This window comes from Lutra lutra, chromosome 2, assembly GCF_902655055.1.
Source record: "Lutra lutra chromosome 2, mLutLut1.2, whole genome shotgun sequence".
Lineage (NCBI taxonomy): Eukaryota > Metazoa > Chordata > Mammalia > Carnivora > Mustelidae > Lutra > Lutra lutra.
This window is the reverse complement of record NC_062279.1, coordinates 174,927,466-174,947,674: the sequence shown is the minus strand read 5'-3', so window position 1 is coordinate 174,947,674 and position 20,209 is coordinate 174,927,466. Positions and strand designations below refer to the sequence as shown.

Below are 20,209 nucleotides of genomic sequence, written 5' to 3'. Positions count from 1 at the left end.
CCCTGCTTCTGCTCTCTCTCTTTTTCTCTCTCTCTCAAATAAATAAAAAAAATCTTTTTTTAAAAAGGCATTTATTATATAACTTTAATTGGTTATCTTATGAGATTACTTTAAAAATAGTTTTGCTTTTTTTTTTTTTTTTTTTTTTTTTTTTAAGATTTTATTTATTTATTTGACAGAGAGAAATCACAAGCAGAGAGGCAGGCAGAGAGAGAGGAGGAAGCAGGCTCCCTGCTGAGCAGAAAGCCCGATGTGGGGCTCGAACCCAGGACCTGGGATCATGACCTGAGCCGAAGGCAGCGGCTTAACCCACTGAGCCACCCAGGCGCCCCATAGTTTTGCTTTTTAAAAACAGATTTTTATAATTAACAATTGTTTTTAAATTGCCCATAATTTTAAATTTGAGAGTTGCTAAGTTTACCTTTATTATGTACAGGCTGGGATCTACTTGTGGTGTTTCATATTTATTGCATTTTTACAATATACTCAACCTTTGCAAGAGTACTTTAATACAAGTTCATCCCAGCATATGAAACTTCTTTGTTGTAAGGCAGTTATGACACATACATTTATGAACTTTCCTTTGAACTTCTAGACCTGCCTCTCATATGATTTGTTTTCTACCTCTTTGTCCAGTATTTTCCCCTTTTAACGTTTTTCAAGTACATTTTGTAGGTTTTAAATTTTTATTTTTTGTTTTGTGTTATAACTAGGCTCTTAAATTTGGGGCTTTACAAAGTATGTATTTTGGGTTGGGGGATGTATTTATACTTTTGTTTTAGCATGGTAAACATTGTGTTTTCAAAAATGTTTTTGTGAAAATATGTATTTTTTTATATTCTTCCTTCAGAACATACTGTTATTATAAAATAACACACTTTTTTATTGGTAACTGTTTATAGGCACTTATGTAGATATGAAAATAATTATTTATTTGAAAATAATTATTTTGCCTTACAACTAATCTTTAACAACCTTTTCCATGTAGATTTAATGACATTCACGTTCCCGTGAGATTAGAAAGTGTGAAATTTGCCAGTCACTGTTTAATGAATCACCCAGATTTAGCAAAGGATCTCACAGGTAAGCTGGCTGATTTATTATAAATACGAGAGTAATCACACAAATATATTTTAGATGTGACCTTTGACCTTAAATTTAGTATCTGAAGAGGTTTTAACTCTGCCTCTACTTCAGTTTTTTATCAGTCCTGGGCTGATAAGTGATTTTTATATTTATATAATAAAATTACTCTTGAAATCTTCATATTGTAATCCTTCAGGATTTTTTGGAAATCATAGTTTGAGGAAGTAGACATTGGGTTTGGGCACAAATCATTATACCTATATGATAATTAAATTTAGAAACATGATCTAATAATAACCCAGAAAGTGATTATCTCCTGGAATAGACTAGAATTTCCCATTCTTAACTTGAACATGGAGCATTTGAACTTGCTTGTTTGGTATTGGCAAATAAATGATTTTATCAAAAGAGAAGAATCATTTTTTGTTTTGGTTTTGTTTGTATTGTAATTATTTAAGAATCTTTTTTAGAGGTCATAGAATTCTAGTTACTATGTATTTTATATTGTGTAATGTACAGAAATATACCTGTCAGCAAACTTGCTGTAAGCATTTTTACTATTTTTCTTTTACTTCTCTTAATTTGTATTGTAACTTAAGTTCTGAATATATAAATCAGATATTTCATTGTGATTTGACTTTTCCACAATAGTTGAGGTAAAATACATTATTTATTAAGATGTGACTCCAGTAAGAAATAGTGTGGTGTATTTTATTTTGTGATTATGTAGGGTATTGCCACATCAGAAATAAAAATTATTTTAATTCATGCCACTTTTTACAAACATTGTTTCAGTATGGATAGAAGCCTAAAGCGTTAGTCTTTTCTGTCATTCTGAACATGACAAGTATCATAGCTAACATTTAGCTTTAGTTTTTTTCTCTTATTACAGAGTATTTGAAAGTTAGGTCACATGATCCCGAAGAGGCTATTCGTCATGATGTCATTGTTACTATAATAACAGCTGCCAAAAGAGACCTTGCCTTAGTAAATGATCAACTCCTTGGCTTTGTAAGAGAAAGAACACTGGATAAACGGGTAAAATCTGAGGAATTTTATTCTTTTGTAATTTATTATATTTAAAATGTTTACTAAAGACAAAGAAATTATTTCTAAAGTTTTAATTTACCTTTTCAGTTATGAGTTTCAGTAGAATAGTGAGTGATCACCTATGTTGTTTTTCTTACAGTTACCATTTTCAAAAGTGACCGTGTCGCATAAACTTAGCTGGATCTATCATTCATTGGGCTAAAAATATATCATACTTTATATGAAAGTGATATTTCTGTATCGCTATGCCATGCTAAGGGCTGAAGTGACAGTCATATGTTCAGATACTTTTTTGTGTGACTTCCTTTCTGTGGTTACAGTTAAAAACGTGATTTGTTAAGGAAGACTAGTACTAAGAACAACAAAACCTGTTGCTAAGGAATAGTGTCAGCTGTAAGCCAGAGACAGACATGCAGGGCAGGCTGATCAGGCATCATATTAACAACTTGAACACAAGTTACCTTTGCAGTGTGCTGTTTTATTTGGGGCATAGTTGAAAACACACCATCCTCGTAAAACCAGTGTCCTTTAGCAGTAGTTTCAGAGTAAAACTCTATTTTTGGTTATAAAATACAGCAAAGGTATTCTTTAGGTTCTTTCTAACTATTTTGGTAGAGGAGGCAAGTATGTTAGGCAGGCACTGTTTAACATGTTCAGCTGTATCAGTAATTACAACTTTGAACAAGTTTTTCCTCTTGGCTTTTATTTAAATGAAATGAAGCTCTGCCTGTTGGTTAGCTAGTAACTTTCCCGCCCCCACCTCCATACACACACTTGATTGAAGGTATTACCATTTGTATTATTTCTTCGTTTTAGAAACATTTCACTCCTGCTTCTGCTAATGTTTGTTTATAGTTTCTGAAAGAGTTGAATAAATGAATCTTCCTGAGGCTGTTGATATGGTCATAATAGCATCTACTAGATATTTTTTTAGGACCCCAATTTTGGTGCAGTAAAGTAGATGACCTTGTGTATAGCCTTTCTGAAATTTGTTTTCTCCTCTATAAAATGTGGGGACAGGACTTATTCTTAGATTTCACTGCTTACATTATTTGGATTCATGTGTGAAATGTCAAAGGCATCAGTTACCTGTTATATGGGAACAAAGTTTCATTCCATCTAAATATCCTAAAAATGAAGAAATTATATAAAAGATTGTAAAGAAATATTAATGTAAATAAACCAAAGATCATATGCTCTGATTTGTTATTGAGACAAATATCTTTTCTAGTTTTTTTTTTTTTTTTTTTTTTAATTACATCTCACTGTCATGGTTCTAACTGTAGGTTTTTATAGTCTCCTTTTTTTATCGACCTTCTTCCTGCCACCTTTCTTTCCTCCTAGCAAACTGTTCCAGTCTCTAGAAGTCCCAAAGAGTCTTCTTCCACTAACTAGTATGTGGCTAGGTAAATCATTTGCCCTTTTAATCTATAAAGTAAAGAAGTTCACTTAAAATGATCACTAAGGTGCTTTCCAACTTTGTAATTTAGGATCCTGATACTAAATTTTATTTTTATTCTGAGTTAATATCAAAAGGAATGTAATTAGGATAAAACATTACAGATGATAGGGCTTTTGGTTGCAGGGTAAATCACATTTTCTTTTACGTTTTCATCAGTTTTAAAACGGGCATATTTTTTAGACAGAATCTAATGAAATCATGTGCAAGATTTACTACTGATTGCTTGGCTGTGAGGGAAATAAATTGGTAGGTGATTTAGTAGTATTTGCATTAGACAATTTTTTAAATAGTCTGATTTATGAATAGGAATATTCAAAATTACTGGTAAAGCAATTTGTTGCTTCTTAGGAGAATAAGTATTATGCCAGCTTAGGTACATATAAGTCTGATTGTAAAAACTAGTGAAGAAATGCCAGTTTTTGCAGATTTGTATACTAAAGTTTGATATCTTGCTCATTCAATAAACTTTATACTTTTTAGTGGCGAGTAAGAAAAGAAGCTATGATGGGTCTGGCTCAGCTTTATAAGAAATACTGTCTTCATGGTGAAGCAGGAAAGGAAGCTGCAGAGAAAGTCAGCTGGATAAAGGACAAACTTTTGCATATTTATTATCAGAATAGCATCGATGACAAGTAAGTCTGGCATGTTGGTAGAATGGTTGACTATAAAAGTGCTTTTGATTTTTTTGACATATAATATACTTCTTAATTTTTTAATTGTTTCTAAATTTGGAAATCACTTTCTGCGTATTTATACATTCTATGTTTAAATAAGACTGGTACAAATTGTCAAGTAGCATAATTAGTGAAGTGGGTATGGGCTTTGGGGTCAGACCAGAGACCAGATATTCATTCTTCACCTTATTAGACGTCTGCTTTACACAGCTGACTTCTGTGCACCTTGGTTTTATCTAAAAAATAATAAAGCTTTCCATACAAGATGGTCATGTGGATTAAATAAAAAAACATAAAGCTCCCTAGCCCAAGCCTGTCAATATGAGACTATTCAATAACTGCTAGTTACTATTTTTACTTTTTTGCAACACAATAGGTATCAATAGAGGCAGTGCTATGATGTTTTTTTAATTGAGGAACAATCGACACATAACGATTATAGGTATATAACATAATGATTCTGTATTTGTATATACTGGGAAGAGATCACCACAGTATGTCAAATTAACATGCATCCCCATACTTGTTACAAAATTTCTTTCCTCGTGTTAGGGACTTACATTGTTTCATTTTCTGAATATTACTATGGCTTGTAATTTGGTTTGTTTGGGGTTGTAGTAATGATTTTGGTTTTTGCAAAGTGCTTTGCAGTGTTTGATAGAATTAGACTGATAACTTCTGCATCACTGGCTGTGTATTTTATTGATTAATGAAGATTTCTAGTATTGTCTTATTCTTGTGGTTCTAGTTAATAAATATAAGCTTAGCAAGATGGTTATTCCAGTATCATTAAGGAATTTAGACTGTAGAGAGAAGAGAGATCAGATACACACAGGAAAATCTAAATTTTCGGGAAGTGGTAATATGAAGGAAGATCCCCCTGATTTTAGATGACCTCATGGGAAAGGAGTTGGATTGTAATTGTAGGAAATTAATGTGTATGGGGCGGGGGAGTGTTGGGTTGTTTTGGTTTGGTTTTGGGGTTTTTCTTTCTTTCTTTCTTTCTTTCTTTTTTTTTTTTTTTTTTTTTTTTTTTTTGAGAATTAGCTGTCCATGACTGCTAAGTAATTTCCTGTAGCTCAGGAGTGATGAAGAATAGCAGGCACAGCCTCGCACCCTGTATTTAGGAATAACATATAAACCCTTTTAGAACAAATGTTCCATACTGACAAAAAGTGAAGCCACAATAGCAACCATAGCTCTAAATTTTAAAATAACTATACCCAGGGTGCCTGCCTGTCTCAGTCAGTAGAGCATGCAACTCTTGATTTCACGAGTTCAAGCCCCACATTGGGCATAGAGAGTACTCCAAAAACAAAAAATAAGAACCACCAACAATCAAATAAAAACCGTACTCCAAGGAAAGGAACTGGTCACCTACTAATCTTTTCCACTGTATTTACACACATAGATCTGGTATCTTTGCATGAGGTGGTTAGAATATAAAAGGGCTGTTGCTTCTAAAAATAAAAAAAATAGAATAATTGTTATTGGGATTTTTTGTTTTATAGACTGTTGGTAGAGAAAATCTTTGCTCAGTATCTTGTCCCCCACAACTTGGAAACAGAAGAGAGAATGAAATGCTTATATTATTTATATGCTAGTTTGGATCCAAATGCTGTCAAGTAAGTTACTTTTTAAATGATTGTTTGGAGTTAAAGATTTTGTAAAATTACTTTACCTTATCTAATTGTTGATGGGATTGTTGCTTCTTCTAGTTGAATCAAGAACTTCGGGGCGCCTGGGTGGTTTAGTCATTTAAGGGTCTGACTCGATTCTGGCTTATTTGCCTGGGCTGGGCACAGAGCTTGATTAAGATTCTCTCCCTCTGCCCCCACCCAACCCACCCCTTGCACTCACACATGGTCTCAAGGGAAAAAAGAATCTTAGATAATGTTTATACAAAAAATTTTTAGAAGTTCAGAGAAATTAAAAGCAAAAATTCCAGTATGTGTAGACATATTTGGCAACTGAGTCAGTAACACAGTTTCAGGGATTCAAAGAAATCCCCTTGTCAAAATGACTTTTGTCTACCTGTTGAAAGGGATCTAAATTACACTATTGGAGCTTTACAGTACAAATCCTAAGAACTAAATCCTGCTTCTTAATCAGGAAAGTATATTCAGATCACCCCTGTGTAGAATGACCATATGATTGTTTGTCTGAACTGGGATATTTTTTAAACTGAAAGGCGCTGTTAATATTTTTGATCCGGCAGTTGGCATAAACGTTAATTTTCCCAGGCTAACTAGAATGTGTGGTCACTCCGTTGTAATAAAGCTTTTTAAAAAGTAAACATGTTCTGTCACTAAGAATTCCAATTATTCTGAAAAGAACCTCAGCTCGTGTGTGTGTATTATTATAATATGTGTATATTGTATTTTATGTATTTGTCTTTTAACTTTCATATAATTTCAAGCTTATAGAAAAGTTGCGGGAATAATAGAAAGTGTTATGTGCTTTCTTTTTTTTTTTTTTAAGATTTTATTTTTTTGACAGAGAGAAATCACAAGTAGGCAGAGAGGCAAGCAGAGAGAGAGAGAGGAGGAAGCAGGCTCCCTGCAGAGCAGAGAGCCCGATGCGGGGCTCTATCCCAGGACCCTGAGATCATGACCTGAGCTGAAGGCAGAGGCCTAACCCACTGAACCACCCAGGCGCCCTATGATGTGCCTTTTATCCAGATTCGTCATTTGCTTTATCATTTGCCATTTGCATATACTTTTTCTTTCTCTCTACATAAATATTTTTTTCTGAACCATTTGAGAGTAAATTGTAGACACTGGATCCATTTACCCCTAAATATTTCAGTGTATATTCCCTAGGAGCAAGATATTCTCTTATATGACCAAGAGTACTCTTACCAAAATCAAGAGATTTAACATTGATAAAATATCATTGTCTAATCTAATGTATATTTAAGTTTCCTCAGTTATTCCAGTAATGTGCTTTATGAGGTTTTTTATTTTCCATTCTAGGATTACAGATCGTATATTTCATTGTCATGTCTCTGGTTATCTTAATTTGGAGCCATTCCTTAGCCTTTCTTTATCTTTTATAACTTTGATGATTGGGAAAGAGTATTGCATGGTCCAGTCCAATTTTGTAAAATATCCCCTCAATTTGGGTTCATCCAGTGTTTCCTCATTATTAGATTGGGCTTATGCATTTTCAGCAGAAATTCTACAGAGGTAACTTATGTTGGGTCCCTAGTGTATTCTATTAGGGGACATTGGCCATTTTAAAAATTTGCAGGTGGTTCCTGATGCTCATCCTAGGTAGTAAATCCCTGGCCTAAGGTTTTGATCTCTCTGTATTTTCAAAATATTGGCAAATAATACTCCAACATAGACTAATATCTCAGAGATCCCTCTGGGCATCTGGAATTATGAACTGGGTTTGTGAGAGAAGAAAAATTGCTTTCATGGAGAGAAGGAAGTCTAGAATAATAAATACTCAAGTTAAATTTGATGCCTTGAATCTGCATCATTTCTGTGAAGTTCATTTCTGCAGCCCTTCATTCATACCTCTTAGCCTACTATGAAAATGCTTTTATGATCTGATCCTTTTCTGCAGTATGTTCCCGCTTTCTGATGATACTTCATTCGCACTCTCTGCCCCAAATCTGTAAAAAAAAAATTTGTTACCTATCCCAGGCATTTTGATGACATTTTATCTTTTTTTGTACTAGAACATTCTAGTTTTCTCTGCTTAGAATGTCTTTCAGTCCAGGGCACCTGGGTGACTCAGTTGGTTAAGTGTCACTCTTTGGCTTAGATCATGATCTCGGGGTACTAGGTTCAAGCCTCCCGTCTGGCTCCCTGCTCAGTGGGGAATATGCTTCTCCCTCTCACTCTGCCCCTCCCACAACCTCCCACTAAAGCATTCTCTTTCTCTCAAACAAATAAAATCTTTAAAAAATAATAATAATAAAGTCTTTCAGTCCCCATTTACCTAGAAAGATCCTATTCATCGTCCTAAAACTTCTTAAGTACTTTCTTTCATAAGAAGCCTTTTATTTACTATTTTAAACCTACCTGTCTTAGTCCGGTAAATAAATGGCTGGTGCTGGTGCTTAAAATTTTTAAATAGATGGAGAAGCATGGTGTGTCTGTCCTAGACAGTAAGAAAAATAGTAAAGTTGAATTACCAGATTGTTATATTACATATTTTTTCATATTTATTAACAGAGCTCTCAATGAAATGTGGAAGTGTCAGAACATGCTTAGAAGTCATGTACGAGAACTGTTGGATTTGCACAAGCAACCTACAGTAGGTTCATGATTTGTTTAAATTAATAGTTTGTTATGGTCATTGTTCAGTTTTTGTGTAGTTGCATATAATGAAGCAAGTAAAAACTATTATTGAGTGTTTTCCAAATTTTGGTTACACATAATTTCTCTAGTTTTCCAAACTGCATTTTCACTGTAAATGAATATAACAAAATCTTATTTTCTAGCATGAACAAATAAATGGTAATTTCTGGTTTATCATTTTAGATACTAAGAATTTATATATGGTTCATCCATTTTCAAATAATTAGAATTAAACATTGAGATAAAATTTTATGAGAAATCATGATTTGCTTTTTTTTTTTTTACTCCATGATTTTGGGTCCTTCATTATAGAGTCAATATCAAATTAGGTACCAATTCTACAAATATGGCAAAGTCAAATTAACAAAAAAATTCTGCCCAGCGTCATCTGGAAGATGGGAGAAAGAAATGTGAATAATTTCTTAATATATTTCTAAATGTGTTTGCTACTAGAATGGGTGTTTTTAACTAGGAACTTGTAGACAGAGACCCTTCAAGGGTCTATTGATGCTAAAGCAAGGGTTGGCAAAATTTTTTTATAAATGATCAGATTACAAAAATTTAGGCTTTACCAGCCATAAAGTCTCTGTTGAACTGCTCAACTCTGTTTCCAAAATCACAAAAGCAGTCATAGACAATATGTAAATGAACGACTGTGACTGTGTTTCTGCAAAACTTTAACAATAACAGATGGTTCATGGGACCATAGTTTACCAATTTCTGATCCAAATTATTCCAATGTCATACTAATTTAGTAATAAAGTAATACTTTATTATTGTGTTGGACTATACAAAATTACTTTTTGGAAGGCAGAGGATATTCTAAGATTATTTTAGTAATAGGCCACAGAATAGTTAATAGAACTATTCAGAATAGGAAGAAATTTTTTTCTACTCTTAACATTTTTAGTTAATTTTCTTTGATGTATAGTTTCACAGTAATTTTGATGATAATTATTTCCATTATCTTCAGGTCAGTATTCTGGCGAGATGTTTTCCTTGTGGAAGTTATGTACTCCTTTTTAATATTTAAAACCTCTTTATGACATCACCTTTCCTTCTCTTTGTCCTAACTTAATAGTTGTTGCCACTCCACAGTTCTTTGTTATCAACTTAAGGTATAGATTTTCTGGCAACTGGTTTGTGATTTTTTTTGTTTTGGTTTATTTTTGTTTGTTTGTTTTTCTTTAAAAATGTGTAATTGGATTTTCTTACAGAAATTTGGTAGCACATATGACTTCTTTTGTTTCGGTTTTAAATTTCAGTCAGAGGCTAACTGTTCTGCCATGTTTGGAAAGCTGATGACCATAGCAAGTGAGTTTGTTTATTCATTCCATATATATGTATAATAAACATCAAAACAGACAAATAATTTACATAATGGGACTATCAATTTAATACTAAGTAAGAGAAAGTAATCATCTTAATTTCTAAGAACGAGGGAGGCTGATTATTTTTTGATAGCTCAGCATAATTTTTAAGAGAGCTTGCTTTTAGTTTGGTAGTTTTTCTTTTATAATACTGATTCTCTTTCAATTTTACAGAGAATTTGCCTGACCCTGGGAAAGCACAAGATTTTGTAAAGAAATTTAACCAGGTTCTTGGTGATGATGAAAAATTGCGATCTCAGCTGGAGTTATTAATCAGCCCAACCTGTTCATGCAAACAGGCAGATGTTTGTGTGGTTAGTAAATTATACTTCTGCACGTGTTCTTTTAGCTTTGCTTTGTTGAAATTTATATTTTATTAAAGTCTGCTTTACATAAATTATTTGTGTTAATTTAACAATATTGTGAACTCAGAATTATCCGGAAGTGTATCTGTGGTTAGCTTAGCTGTCTTACCACTGTTTAGCCAAATTCCAGGAAAAACACTAGAGAACTAAGCCAGGGAGGTTGGTCCTAGGAATTGAGCAGGACAGTATGCTTTGTATTTAGTAGACATTTGTTAAGTAAATAGAATTTTCTAAATGCTTATGTGTGTATGCATTTTCTTCACTCACGTATTAGCATGGAAATAACCCTTGTCAAGAAATTAGCAGCAGTTACATTGCCATATATGCATTTATAGATAAGGTAATTCCTTTTAGGCTTTTTTCTTCATTCTATTCCTGGATTCTTTATTTTATAGAAAACCAGTATTCATTGAAAATATCAGGAAGGAAAAGTTCATCCATTCATTTATTCAGCATTTTTCTGTGTTTGAATTTCAGCTGTACCATTAACTACCAGTGTGACCTTTAGTAAGTTCTTCAGTATTTTGTAGAATCATTTTTCTCATCTATAAACATTAAAAAACTCATAAGATGATTAGAAAATTTTGTGGGTGTGTCTGTGTGTATATATATCATAATGCCTGGCCCTGCACTGCCCTTTAGGATTTAAATAAATTATATTTCTGTTGTATTACATATGTTATAACTACTGTGTTTGGGACCAGGCTTACAGAGCTGAGTAAGAGAAAAGAAAATTATTTCAGATATTTATGTCTAACTTTGTTCTAGAAAGAATTAGAGTGCAATAATTATTTGTGTATAAAGAGATGAGGACTATAATAGATGTATATACAAAGTGGTCTGAGAGCATGGAATAGGTATTTTTTATTCATTCTTGAAATATTAGGTCTCAAAGTGGATTTTAAAAAAAATAAGGATTAGGAAGAGATGAGGGGAAGCTAATTTAGGGAAGAGAACATTGGACTCTTCTCTTCGGCCTAGGGATGAGGAGATGCCAAGTGCTCAGACTGCCTCTGCTTTTGCCCTTCTGAGCAGGGTGATTTGCTGAAAACAGTTAAAAGGTTGCATTTATGTCTTTGGCATTTAGTATTCTAGTTCTAGAGTACTGTGTCCTGCAGGGTATCTACTAATGTAATTGGATCATAGAATGAAATATTTAGAAAAGACCTTAGAAATAGTTGCTTTAAGGGCACTAGGGTGGCTCAGTGGGTTAAACGTCCAACTCTTGATTTTGGCCCAGGTCATGATCTCAGAGTCGTGAGATCGAGTCCTGCATGGGGCTCAGTGCTCAGTACGGAGTCTGCTTGAGATTCTCTCTCTCCTTCTGCACCTCTCCTCGCTTACACATGCTCGCTCACTCGCTCTCGCTCTCTGAAATTAATAAAATCTTTTAAAAAAAGAAAGGGTTTTCATTTTACAAGTTTACCTCATTTTACAAATAAAGACAGTGAATTTTAAGGTTTCAGCTGGTGATAGTAGCTGAGCTACAGGTAGAGTCTAGATCTTACAGGTCCTCAGTAGTGTTCTTTCAATACATTCCATTGTTTGTAGGAGGAGCCAGTACAAACTGAGTACTGCCCAACAAATGACCTCGAGAAAGAACAATCAAGTGGTGTCTTGGTCTGAGAAAACAGAAATTGAGCTTGAGTTTGAAAAAATTGCAAATAACATGAATTCCTACTATTTGTCAGACCATAAATATCTTAAGAGTTTCCAAATCCAAAAAGTATATGTAAAACAGATGTTTGTAACCAAAATATCCCAGGATGAATACCACGGCCCTGCAGTGCAGCCAGTCAGCACTCCTGATTTTAGCAACCCGCGAAGTAGAGATGAGGACCGCGGTTGCACTGGGAAGAGCACGGTAATGATACTTTTTGGTGGGTTTGGAGGGGGGTGGTTATTCTGAGGATATTTTAAGAAATGGACCACAGAATAGCTAATAGAACTCTATTCTAGAAGAAAAAATTTCTGCTATTCATGTTTTTTAGTTTATTTTCTTTGATGGATGTTTCACAGTAATTTCTGGCTTTTACCATTAGCATTGTGTATTCTGAGCACATTATTTAACTTATCTGTATATTCTTGAGTATAAAATAGGATTTATAATACCCTTTAAATTCTCAGGAAAATGACCACTGTTAGAAGAGTTTTTGCTGTTTTCCAGAATATCTATATCATTTTGTCTTTATCCACAAGGGCTGCTGGTACTAGTTAACATATACCCTCTAGTATCACATTCCTCTTTCCCTGACAGTTTCATTCTGAAGTTTTAAGAAAAGAATAAAGAAGAATTACGTAAACACTAGGGCACCCGCGTGGCTCAGTCGTTGGGTGTCTGCCTTCTGCTCAGGTCATGATCACAGGCTCCTGGGATTCAGCCCCACATTGGGCTCCCTGCTGAGCAAGGAGCCTGCTTCTCTCCCACTCCCCCTGCTTGTGTTCCCTCTCTCACTGTGTCTCTGCCAAATAAATAAATAAAATCTTCCCAAAAAATTAAAAAAAGAAATACACAAAATTTACTTTCTGTCACTCTATGTAGCTTTTGTACCATCTCTGAGAGTTCCATTCTGTCCTCTGCTAATGTGTATATACTACCACTTCCTTTTTTTCTAAATGGCAGTCACTTCTCAGGAGGTGACCGTTACTCAGTAACAGAATTTGTGGGAATGGAGATCAAACACTTTGAGCAAGGAGTAATAGACACATACTGTGGATTAATACATGTATACATGATGCTGTAGTGAGAGAGAATGAGCAGTGGTATTATGATACATGCTGGATAGATTGGCTTTCCCTTTGGACTTCAGGTTTTGAGTTTCCATACCTTGGTCCTAGAGACGGATCACATATTTGCCATAGCGTGAGCTCTGCTTGCTCTTTTATGCTGTAGCACCTCCCTATGAGCTAAACTTCAAGATTTTTCAGGAAGCTTATTAATTGAGCATTTGAGACAGTCCTAGGTTTGAATTTCAGCTGTGCTATATACTACCATTTTGACTGTTGGTGAGTTACTCAGTATTTTTGAGCTTCCTTTTTCTTCATCTATAAATATTACCAACCTCATAAGATTGTTAGAATAAGATAAGATGAAATTTTGTATATGACCTAATACAAGATCTCTTGCACTGCCCTGTGAGATGCAAATGAAAAGTAATTCTTGTGGTGTTACATATTTATAACGAACACTAGGAATTCTTAAAATAAGTGGATAGGGATCTCAATCTCCATCTTTTTAAAAGTCTTAAAGTGATTCTGATACCAGTCTTTCATGGACCACACCTTCAAAAACCCTTCCCTGCGGGGTTACCTGAATGTGCATTGTATCTTCTGAAGGCCAAATTTTGGGTTGTCCCTTGATCAAGGGATACCATTATAGATCACTACATGGATTTAGTAAATTGCATTGTACATGGTCTCTCACTGAAGTTGCAGTTTAGGTGACAGAGGCAGGCAAATATTTCAATAGAGAATACAGTGTGGTAAGTATTCTGATAGAATCGTGCACTTTAGTAACAGAAAGGAACAGCAGGGATGGAGATGGCAATAGCTTATTTTAGAATAAGTGATTCCAGAATCGAATCTTAAAGGGCGAGTGGGGATTAGACCACTACTTCAAGAATGACTGCTGTATTTCTAGCTTAGTGATTGGTTAGCAGGGAATATGTTTGAAGGGTAGGAGAAGACAATGTGTGGCCTTGCAGCAGCTGTGTTTAGAAGTCTGAAATTTAAGGCTGGTTGGCATATATTAACATAGGTATAGTTCCTGGAAGAAGTAGAGAAGAAAAGCAAAAAAGGAGAGAGATGCTAACTTACGCTATTTAGTAACAATCATCATGTGCTTCCTGTTTTCTTTTAATTTAACCTTTCTATGGTTCAGTGAGAATGATACGAGGTGTGATGTGATTTATAGTAAGAAATATATATTGGGTCTTGTCCCCCATTTCTGGCACAGAACCAAAACCCTTGAATTTCCTAAGTGCTGAGAGATGGGAAGTTGTCTTTTGTTATGTTAATGGATTCCTTTGGCATCTCACCTAAGGGTGGGGACTGCTTCCCCGCCTAGCCAATCACATGGTTAGACGGTTAGAACTTGTCATTCCTACTACTCTTTGACATTTGGGAAGAGCAGAGGGGCTGGAAATTGAGTTCAGTCACCAGTTGCCAATGATTTGATCATCAAACCTATGTAATGAAGCCTCCATTAAAAACAAGAAAGACAAGATTCAGTGAGGCTTCCAGGTTGATGGACATGTGGAGATATGGGGAGAGGGGCAGGCTCACAGAGGGATTAGGAGTTCTCTGTCCTTTCCACATACCTTGCCCTGTGCATCTCTTCCCTCTGGCTCTTCCCTAGTTCTACATCCTTTTATAATAAACCAGTAAGCTGGGAAGTAAATTATGCTCTGAGTTTTATGAACTACTCTAGCAAGTTCATCAAACCCAAAGAAGGAGGGGATCGTGGGAACCTAGATTTACAGCCGGTTGGTCAGAAGTGTAGGTAACAGCCTGGGCTTTCGACTGATGTCTGGGGGTTGGGGGGAAGCAGTCCCTTAAGACTGAACTCTTAACCTCTGGGAACCAACCAATGCTACCTCAGGGTAGACAGTATCAGAATTGAGCTGAATTGTAGGACATCCTGCTTGTGTCGGGAGAATTGCTTATTGGTGGGGGAAACCCACCCATCTCTCTCTATCTCTCTCCAGGAACCAAAAACAACAGGTCACTGTAACATGAAAGTTAAACCTTTAGAAACTGCTTCTCATGAGAATTTGCCTTTATCTAGTTTACTGTTTCCAGCTGCAAAAAATATTGATACTGTAAAATCCTCTTATGGGACATTTTGATTAGGAAAACAAAAGTATATGAGAGGGAACACTGTGAAAGAATACTGTTTTTTTTTTTTTAGCAAACATTTTTTTATTGTCAAAATGAGAAAAGAAAAATGTATGAAGAACAAAGAATATATAGATGCAGACTTCTTTTTTTAAAGATTTTATTTATTTATTTAACCGAGAGAGAGAGAGATCACAAGTAGGCAGAGAGACAGGCAGACAAAAAGGGGAAAGCAGGCTCCCTGCTGAGCAGAGAGCTCGATGCAGGGCTCGATCCCAGGACCCTGAGACCATGACCTGAGCCGAAGGTAGAGGCTTACCCCACTGAGCCACCCAGGCGCCCTCAGATGCAGACTTTTTAAGCTGTTTTGTAATAACAAAATTAATAAATTGTAAGCTTGTTAAAATAGGGGTCGGGGCACCTGGATGGCTCAGTCGGTAAAGTGTCAGATCACAGGGTCCCCAGATCAAGGCCTGCCTCTGCCTCCTTGCTCAGCAGGGAGTCTGCTTCTTCCTCTGTCCCTCTCCCACTTGCTTTTGAACTCAGGTGCTCTCAAATAAAATCTTTTTTAAAAAAAGAGAATAGGAACTATTTCTGTATTTCCTTGATACTTGTTAAGGGTGCTTAAAATACTAAATAATAGTAAATATCAGTAGTAGTATTAATCTGCGTTGTTACCGGAGTTGGTGAGAAATTTTGGAAATATTGTCAGGGATGCAGAAAGAATTCATTTTCTTTATTCTTTCCGCTGTGATTTCCTAAAAAGATTACAAATGATTACTTCTGTTTGAAGCTTTGTCGACTGCTTTTCAGTTATAAAATTTCTTGTTTGTGCACTGAAAGTATGTGTGGGTATACTTTTTTTTTTCTTGTGTAAAGAAAATAAGGAAACTGTTGATTTGTTGCTACAAACTAATTAGTTGGTTTTTGTTGTCACAAGCTAATTTAGCTTACTGTTTATCCCTAGTATCACTTAAGATTATCATATATCATTGTTATGCAAGAATACTTAAATATTGCATGCATAAAATATTGTTATGAGGGATTACTTAAATGTAAGGTTATATTGGAATACAAAATCATCACGTTTTAAAAGTTAATTTTGTCAGATGCTTGGGTGGCTCAGTCGGGTAAATCTCATTCTTGATCTCAGTTCAGGTCTTGATCTCAGGGTCATGAGTTAAAGCCCCATGTTGGGCTCCACGCCCAACTTTAAATATACTTTCAAGTTTTACTTTAAAATAAAAGTTTATTGTGTCTAGTGTTATCGTTTATGTACCTAGGTGTATTTTATAGTGTTATGACTGATTAGGTAATTGTGAATTACTCTTATTCCCTTTGACATTTCCTTTATTTTTTCTACCATTACTGTTTCTCCTAATGCCTGGTTTTTCCTTTTTTAGTAATCTGTTCCAAAGTACTGATTTTATAGTTTGTCTAGCAATTTTCCAATAGATTTATTTGTTATTAAATGATCACTGACTTTATCTTAGGTTAAAGCATTAAAATTTTTTTACTCCTTTTTTTATCTCCTTTTAGGGAGATTCACACAAAATAAGTTTGATTTCAAAAGATAGTAACGTACTTAAATTCAGATTTAAAATGTATACCTATGGGTTAGAGCAAAGTATGTAAGGACTGAGCACTAACTGAAATATTTTTATTTTCTCAAATGCTAAAATTTTGCTGAGTTGGTTACAGCTTGCAAAATAAATCAGGCATCTCTTAAAGACTAAGAAATTTTCCTGAGACATGCTCTGTTAACAAATATGGATGGTATCTAATTTAATATTTTTATAATTCATTTATGTCAAGATGTCACTGAAACTACAGTAGGAATTTTTTCCTTTTCCCCTTGTCCCTCTGAACATGTACCACTAATGTTGGGGTTTGATTTTTTTTTCTTTTTTTTTATGAAAAGTGACTATTATTTGTTAGTGCTTTTATATTTTGGAAAGCACTGTTAATGTGCTTTATCCTCTCAGACAAAATTTGCATTTACTTATTACAGATATCAATTAAAAGCCTCATTATTAAACTTCTTTCCCCAGTGCCCAGGACTTTGTAAATTTAACCTTCTCTTTGGAGGTTCTATATATTTTAGAAATTGCTTCAATAATGTGTTTTCTTTGTAGAAGGTATTTGATGTAATACCACTGTCTTTGAAATCAGCTATGCTCTTCCAGAACTAAAAAAACTTTATGTACTACTTTCACTTTTACTTATGTACTACTTTTTACTTTTTGTAAAACTGTTAGTACTTTATGTACTAAAAAATTATGTACTTACGAATCTTTCCCTCTTTAAAAAAACAAATCACTAACTGAAATAAAACATGTATTATAAAATTATTATGAAATAAACATTATGTTTATTAGTTTGAGATAAATTTTGAAATTAACTAGTAAGACATACCCATGAAAGTTTAAATTTTTAACTTTTAAAAGTAGAGCATTAAAAAGGATTGTTTACTAAGCAATAACTTCATGGGAGGAATTTGAGAAAGAAAGCATAAGTCATACCTTGTCATCCCCTTTCTGTTGTCCACAGTCCAGATTTTGCATTGATTACCTGATGAGTATATAATTTTAGTCAGGGTCTAAGACAGAAATTTAGTCAGCTCTAAAGCAGATTCTGCTGGTTTTGGATCTTTAAATGCTTTTGTTACCTATAATCATTCTTATTTTGAAAAATCACTCTTACGGTAAAATCTTTCCTTTCTATAGAGAGAAATAGCTCGAAAACTTGCAAATCCTAAGCAGCCAACAAATCCTTTTCTAGAGATGGTCAAATTTCTGTTGGAAAGAATTGCACCTGTGCACATTGATTCAGAAGCCATAAGGTAAGCTAGGAAATATATTCACTCAAAAATAGAACATAATCTGAAACCACAGTGTTATAAGTTTGAATTCTGGGTCCCTAAGAAAACCTAAAAGTTCCCCTGTAAGCCTTTTTAATGGCAGAAGGATGTATTATTGAAGTTGAAAGAAGGGCCTGCTTGTTTTCTGGTCATTGGCTTACTTCAGTGCTTTTTTATTTTTTAAGGGTTCTTATCTTTAGCCTGTATGTGCTCATTAAAGAAAACCTAGAACATCAAGAATGGAGAAAGAAGAAAATTTTGTATCTGTAGGCTATCAATCAGTCTTTGAGTTTTCTTAACCATTTTGATGGCCACACAACATTCCTTTAATATGTATCACTGTTTACTTGAAATACGTGAAAACAATAGTATTTTGAAAAGAGCACAAGTTCCCCTTAGACTAATCTGGTTTTATAACCGGTGTCTACTGCATACCAGTTTTGTGGCTTTGGAAGAAGCCCAGTAATTTATCTGAGTTTTCATTTTATTTTTTAACTCCAATATGTTTGTCATAGCTCCCTGTTGGATGATTATGAGAATCAGAGATAACATGTAACACTAAGCAGCCTGGCATAATAGATAAGCTATACGTCTTCGTTTTCACGTTGGGTTAATACAAAGCACTTAACTTGTTCTCTCTCTCTCCCTCTTGGTTTGGTTTGGTTTGGTTTGGTTTTATTGGTTCTCTTTTTAAACAGCCTTGGATTAGAGGAGCTGGTTCTAGCTATTAGTTATGTGATGATATGTGAACTACCGCTTTTGTTGTATTGAAATGCCAGTTGTTTTGACTTTCTAGGGCCGCCATAACAAAATTCCACAAACTGGGTGACTTAAACAACAGAAATTAATTTTCTCACAGTTTGGAGGCTCGAAGTCCAAAATAGAGGTGTCAGCAAGTTTGATTTCTTCTGAAGCCTCTCTCCTTGACTTGCAGATGGCCTCTTTCTTTCGGTCTCCTCACAAGGTCTCACATTGTCTGTGTTCTAATCTTTTCTTCCTATAAGGACTAATATTGGATAGTGCTCCACACATTTCACTTCATTTTTTTTTATTATATCTTTTAAGGCCGTTGTTCCAAGTGTAATCACATCAGGTACTGGAGGTTAGACTTCAACAGTACACAATTCAGCTAATGACAGCGATGTTTGTCTTTTTTCTCTTTAACTGATAATTCCTTTTTATTCAATTTTCTTACTTGTGAATAAAACTAAGGATTTTAGAGAGTAAGTGGTTTGTTCACAGCTGGGTAATGACAAAAACCATAGATTTATTTGTTTATTTTTCCAAAGGATGGAAGTAATTTTTAATTTTTTTTATTTGGGTCTACTTCAAAACACAATGTTACATTAGTTTCAGCTGTACGACATAGTGATTGAACATCTCTATATCAATGGCTCACCACAGATATAGCTCCCATGTATCACCATACAATGATATTGTATGTACATGAACTGTATTATATATTCTGTACTTTTTATTCCCATGACTTATTCCATAACTAGAAGCCTATATCTCCCATTCCTCTTCACTCATTTTGCCCATCCCTCCATCCATCTTCCCTCTGACAGCCATCAGTTCTCTGTATTTATAGGTCTGATTCTGCTTTTTGTTTGTTTATTTTTTTTCTTAGATTCTGCATATTGGTATATGTCATATACCATATGGTATATGTCTTTCTCAGTCTGACTTATTTCACTTAGCATAATACCCTCTAGGTCCATCCCTGTTGTTGCAAATGACAAGACCTTGTCTCTTTTTATGGCTGCATAACATTCCACTGTGTGTGTGTGTGTGTGTGTGTGTGTGTGTGTATCCATTCATCTATCAGTGGACATTTAGGTTGTTTCCATATCTTAGCTATTATAAATAATTCTGCAGTAAACAAAAGGGTGCATATATCTTTTCAAATTAGTGTTTTTATTTTCTTTGGGTAATTACCCAGTAGTGGAATTATTGGATCATATGGTATTTCTATTTTTAATTTTTTGAGGAAACTCCATACTGTTTTCTACAGTGGCCATACCATTTACATTCCCACCAGATTTATTATTTTGATGTCAGTGTCCTTTGTTCTATGCTGTTTAATTCTAATGGGGTAAATCAAGGATGTAATACATGTAAGTAGTACTTTTGCCTTTGTGTATTGACTGTGAAAGAGACATATAAGGGCATTTGCTGTTTGTTTCCATGAAG

At 34.5% G+C, this 20,209-nt stretch overlaps 1 protein-coding gene across 3 annotated transcripts in view; it reads left to right on the top strand.

Moving 5' to 3' along the window:
• The window catches only part of PDS5A (PDS5 cohesin associated factor A), a 137,093-nt gene that overhangs the window by 66,355 nt on the left and 50,529 nt on the right, over nucleotides 1-20,209 (top strand). For all 3 annotated transcript variants that reach the window (XM_047719141.1, XM_047719142.1, XM_047719143.1), the window contains 8 exons: nucleotides 989-1,083; nucleotides 1,979-2,124; nucleotides 4,079-4,230; nucleotides 5,784-5,897; nucleotides 8,460-8,541; nucleotides 9,851-9,899; nucleotides 10,130-10,269; nucleotides 17,883-17,998. In XM_047719141.1, coding sequence (XP_047575097.1) covers nucleotides 989-1,083; nucleotides 1,979-2,124; nucleotides 4,079-4,230; nucleotides 5,784-5,897; nucleotides 8,460-8,541; nucleotides 9,851-9,899; nucleotides 10,130-10,269; nucleotides 17,883-17,998 — 894 coding nt within the window. The remainder of the gene's footprint in view (nucleotides 1-988; nucleotides 1,084-1,978; nucleotides 2,125-4,078; nucleotides 4,231-5,783; nucleotides 5,898-8,459; nucleotides 8,542-9,850; nucleotides 9,900-10,129; nucleotides 10,270-17,882; nucleotides 17,999-20,209) is intronic.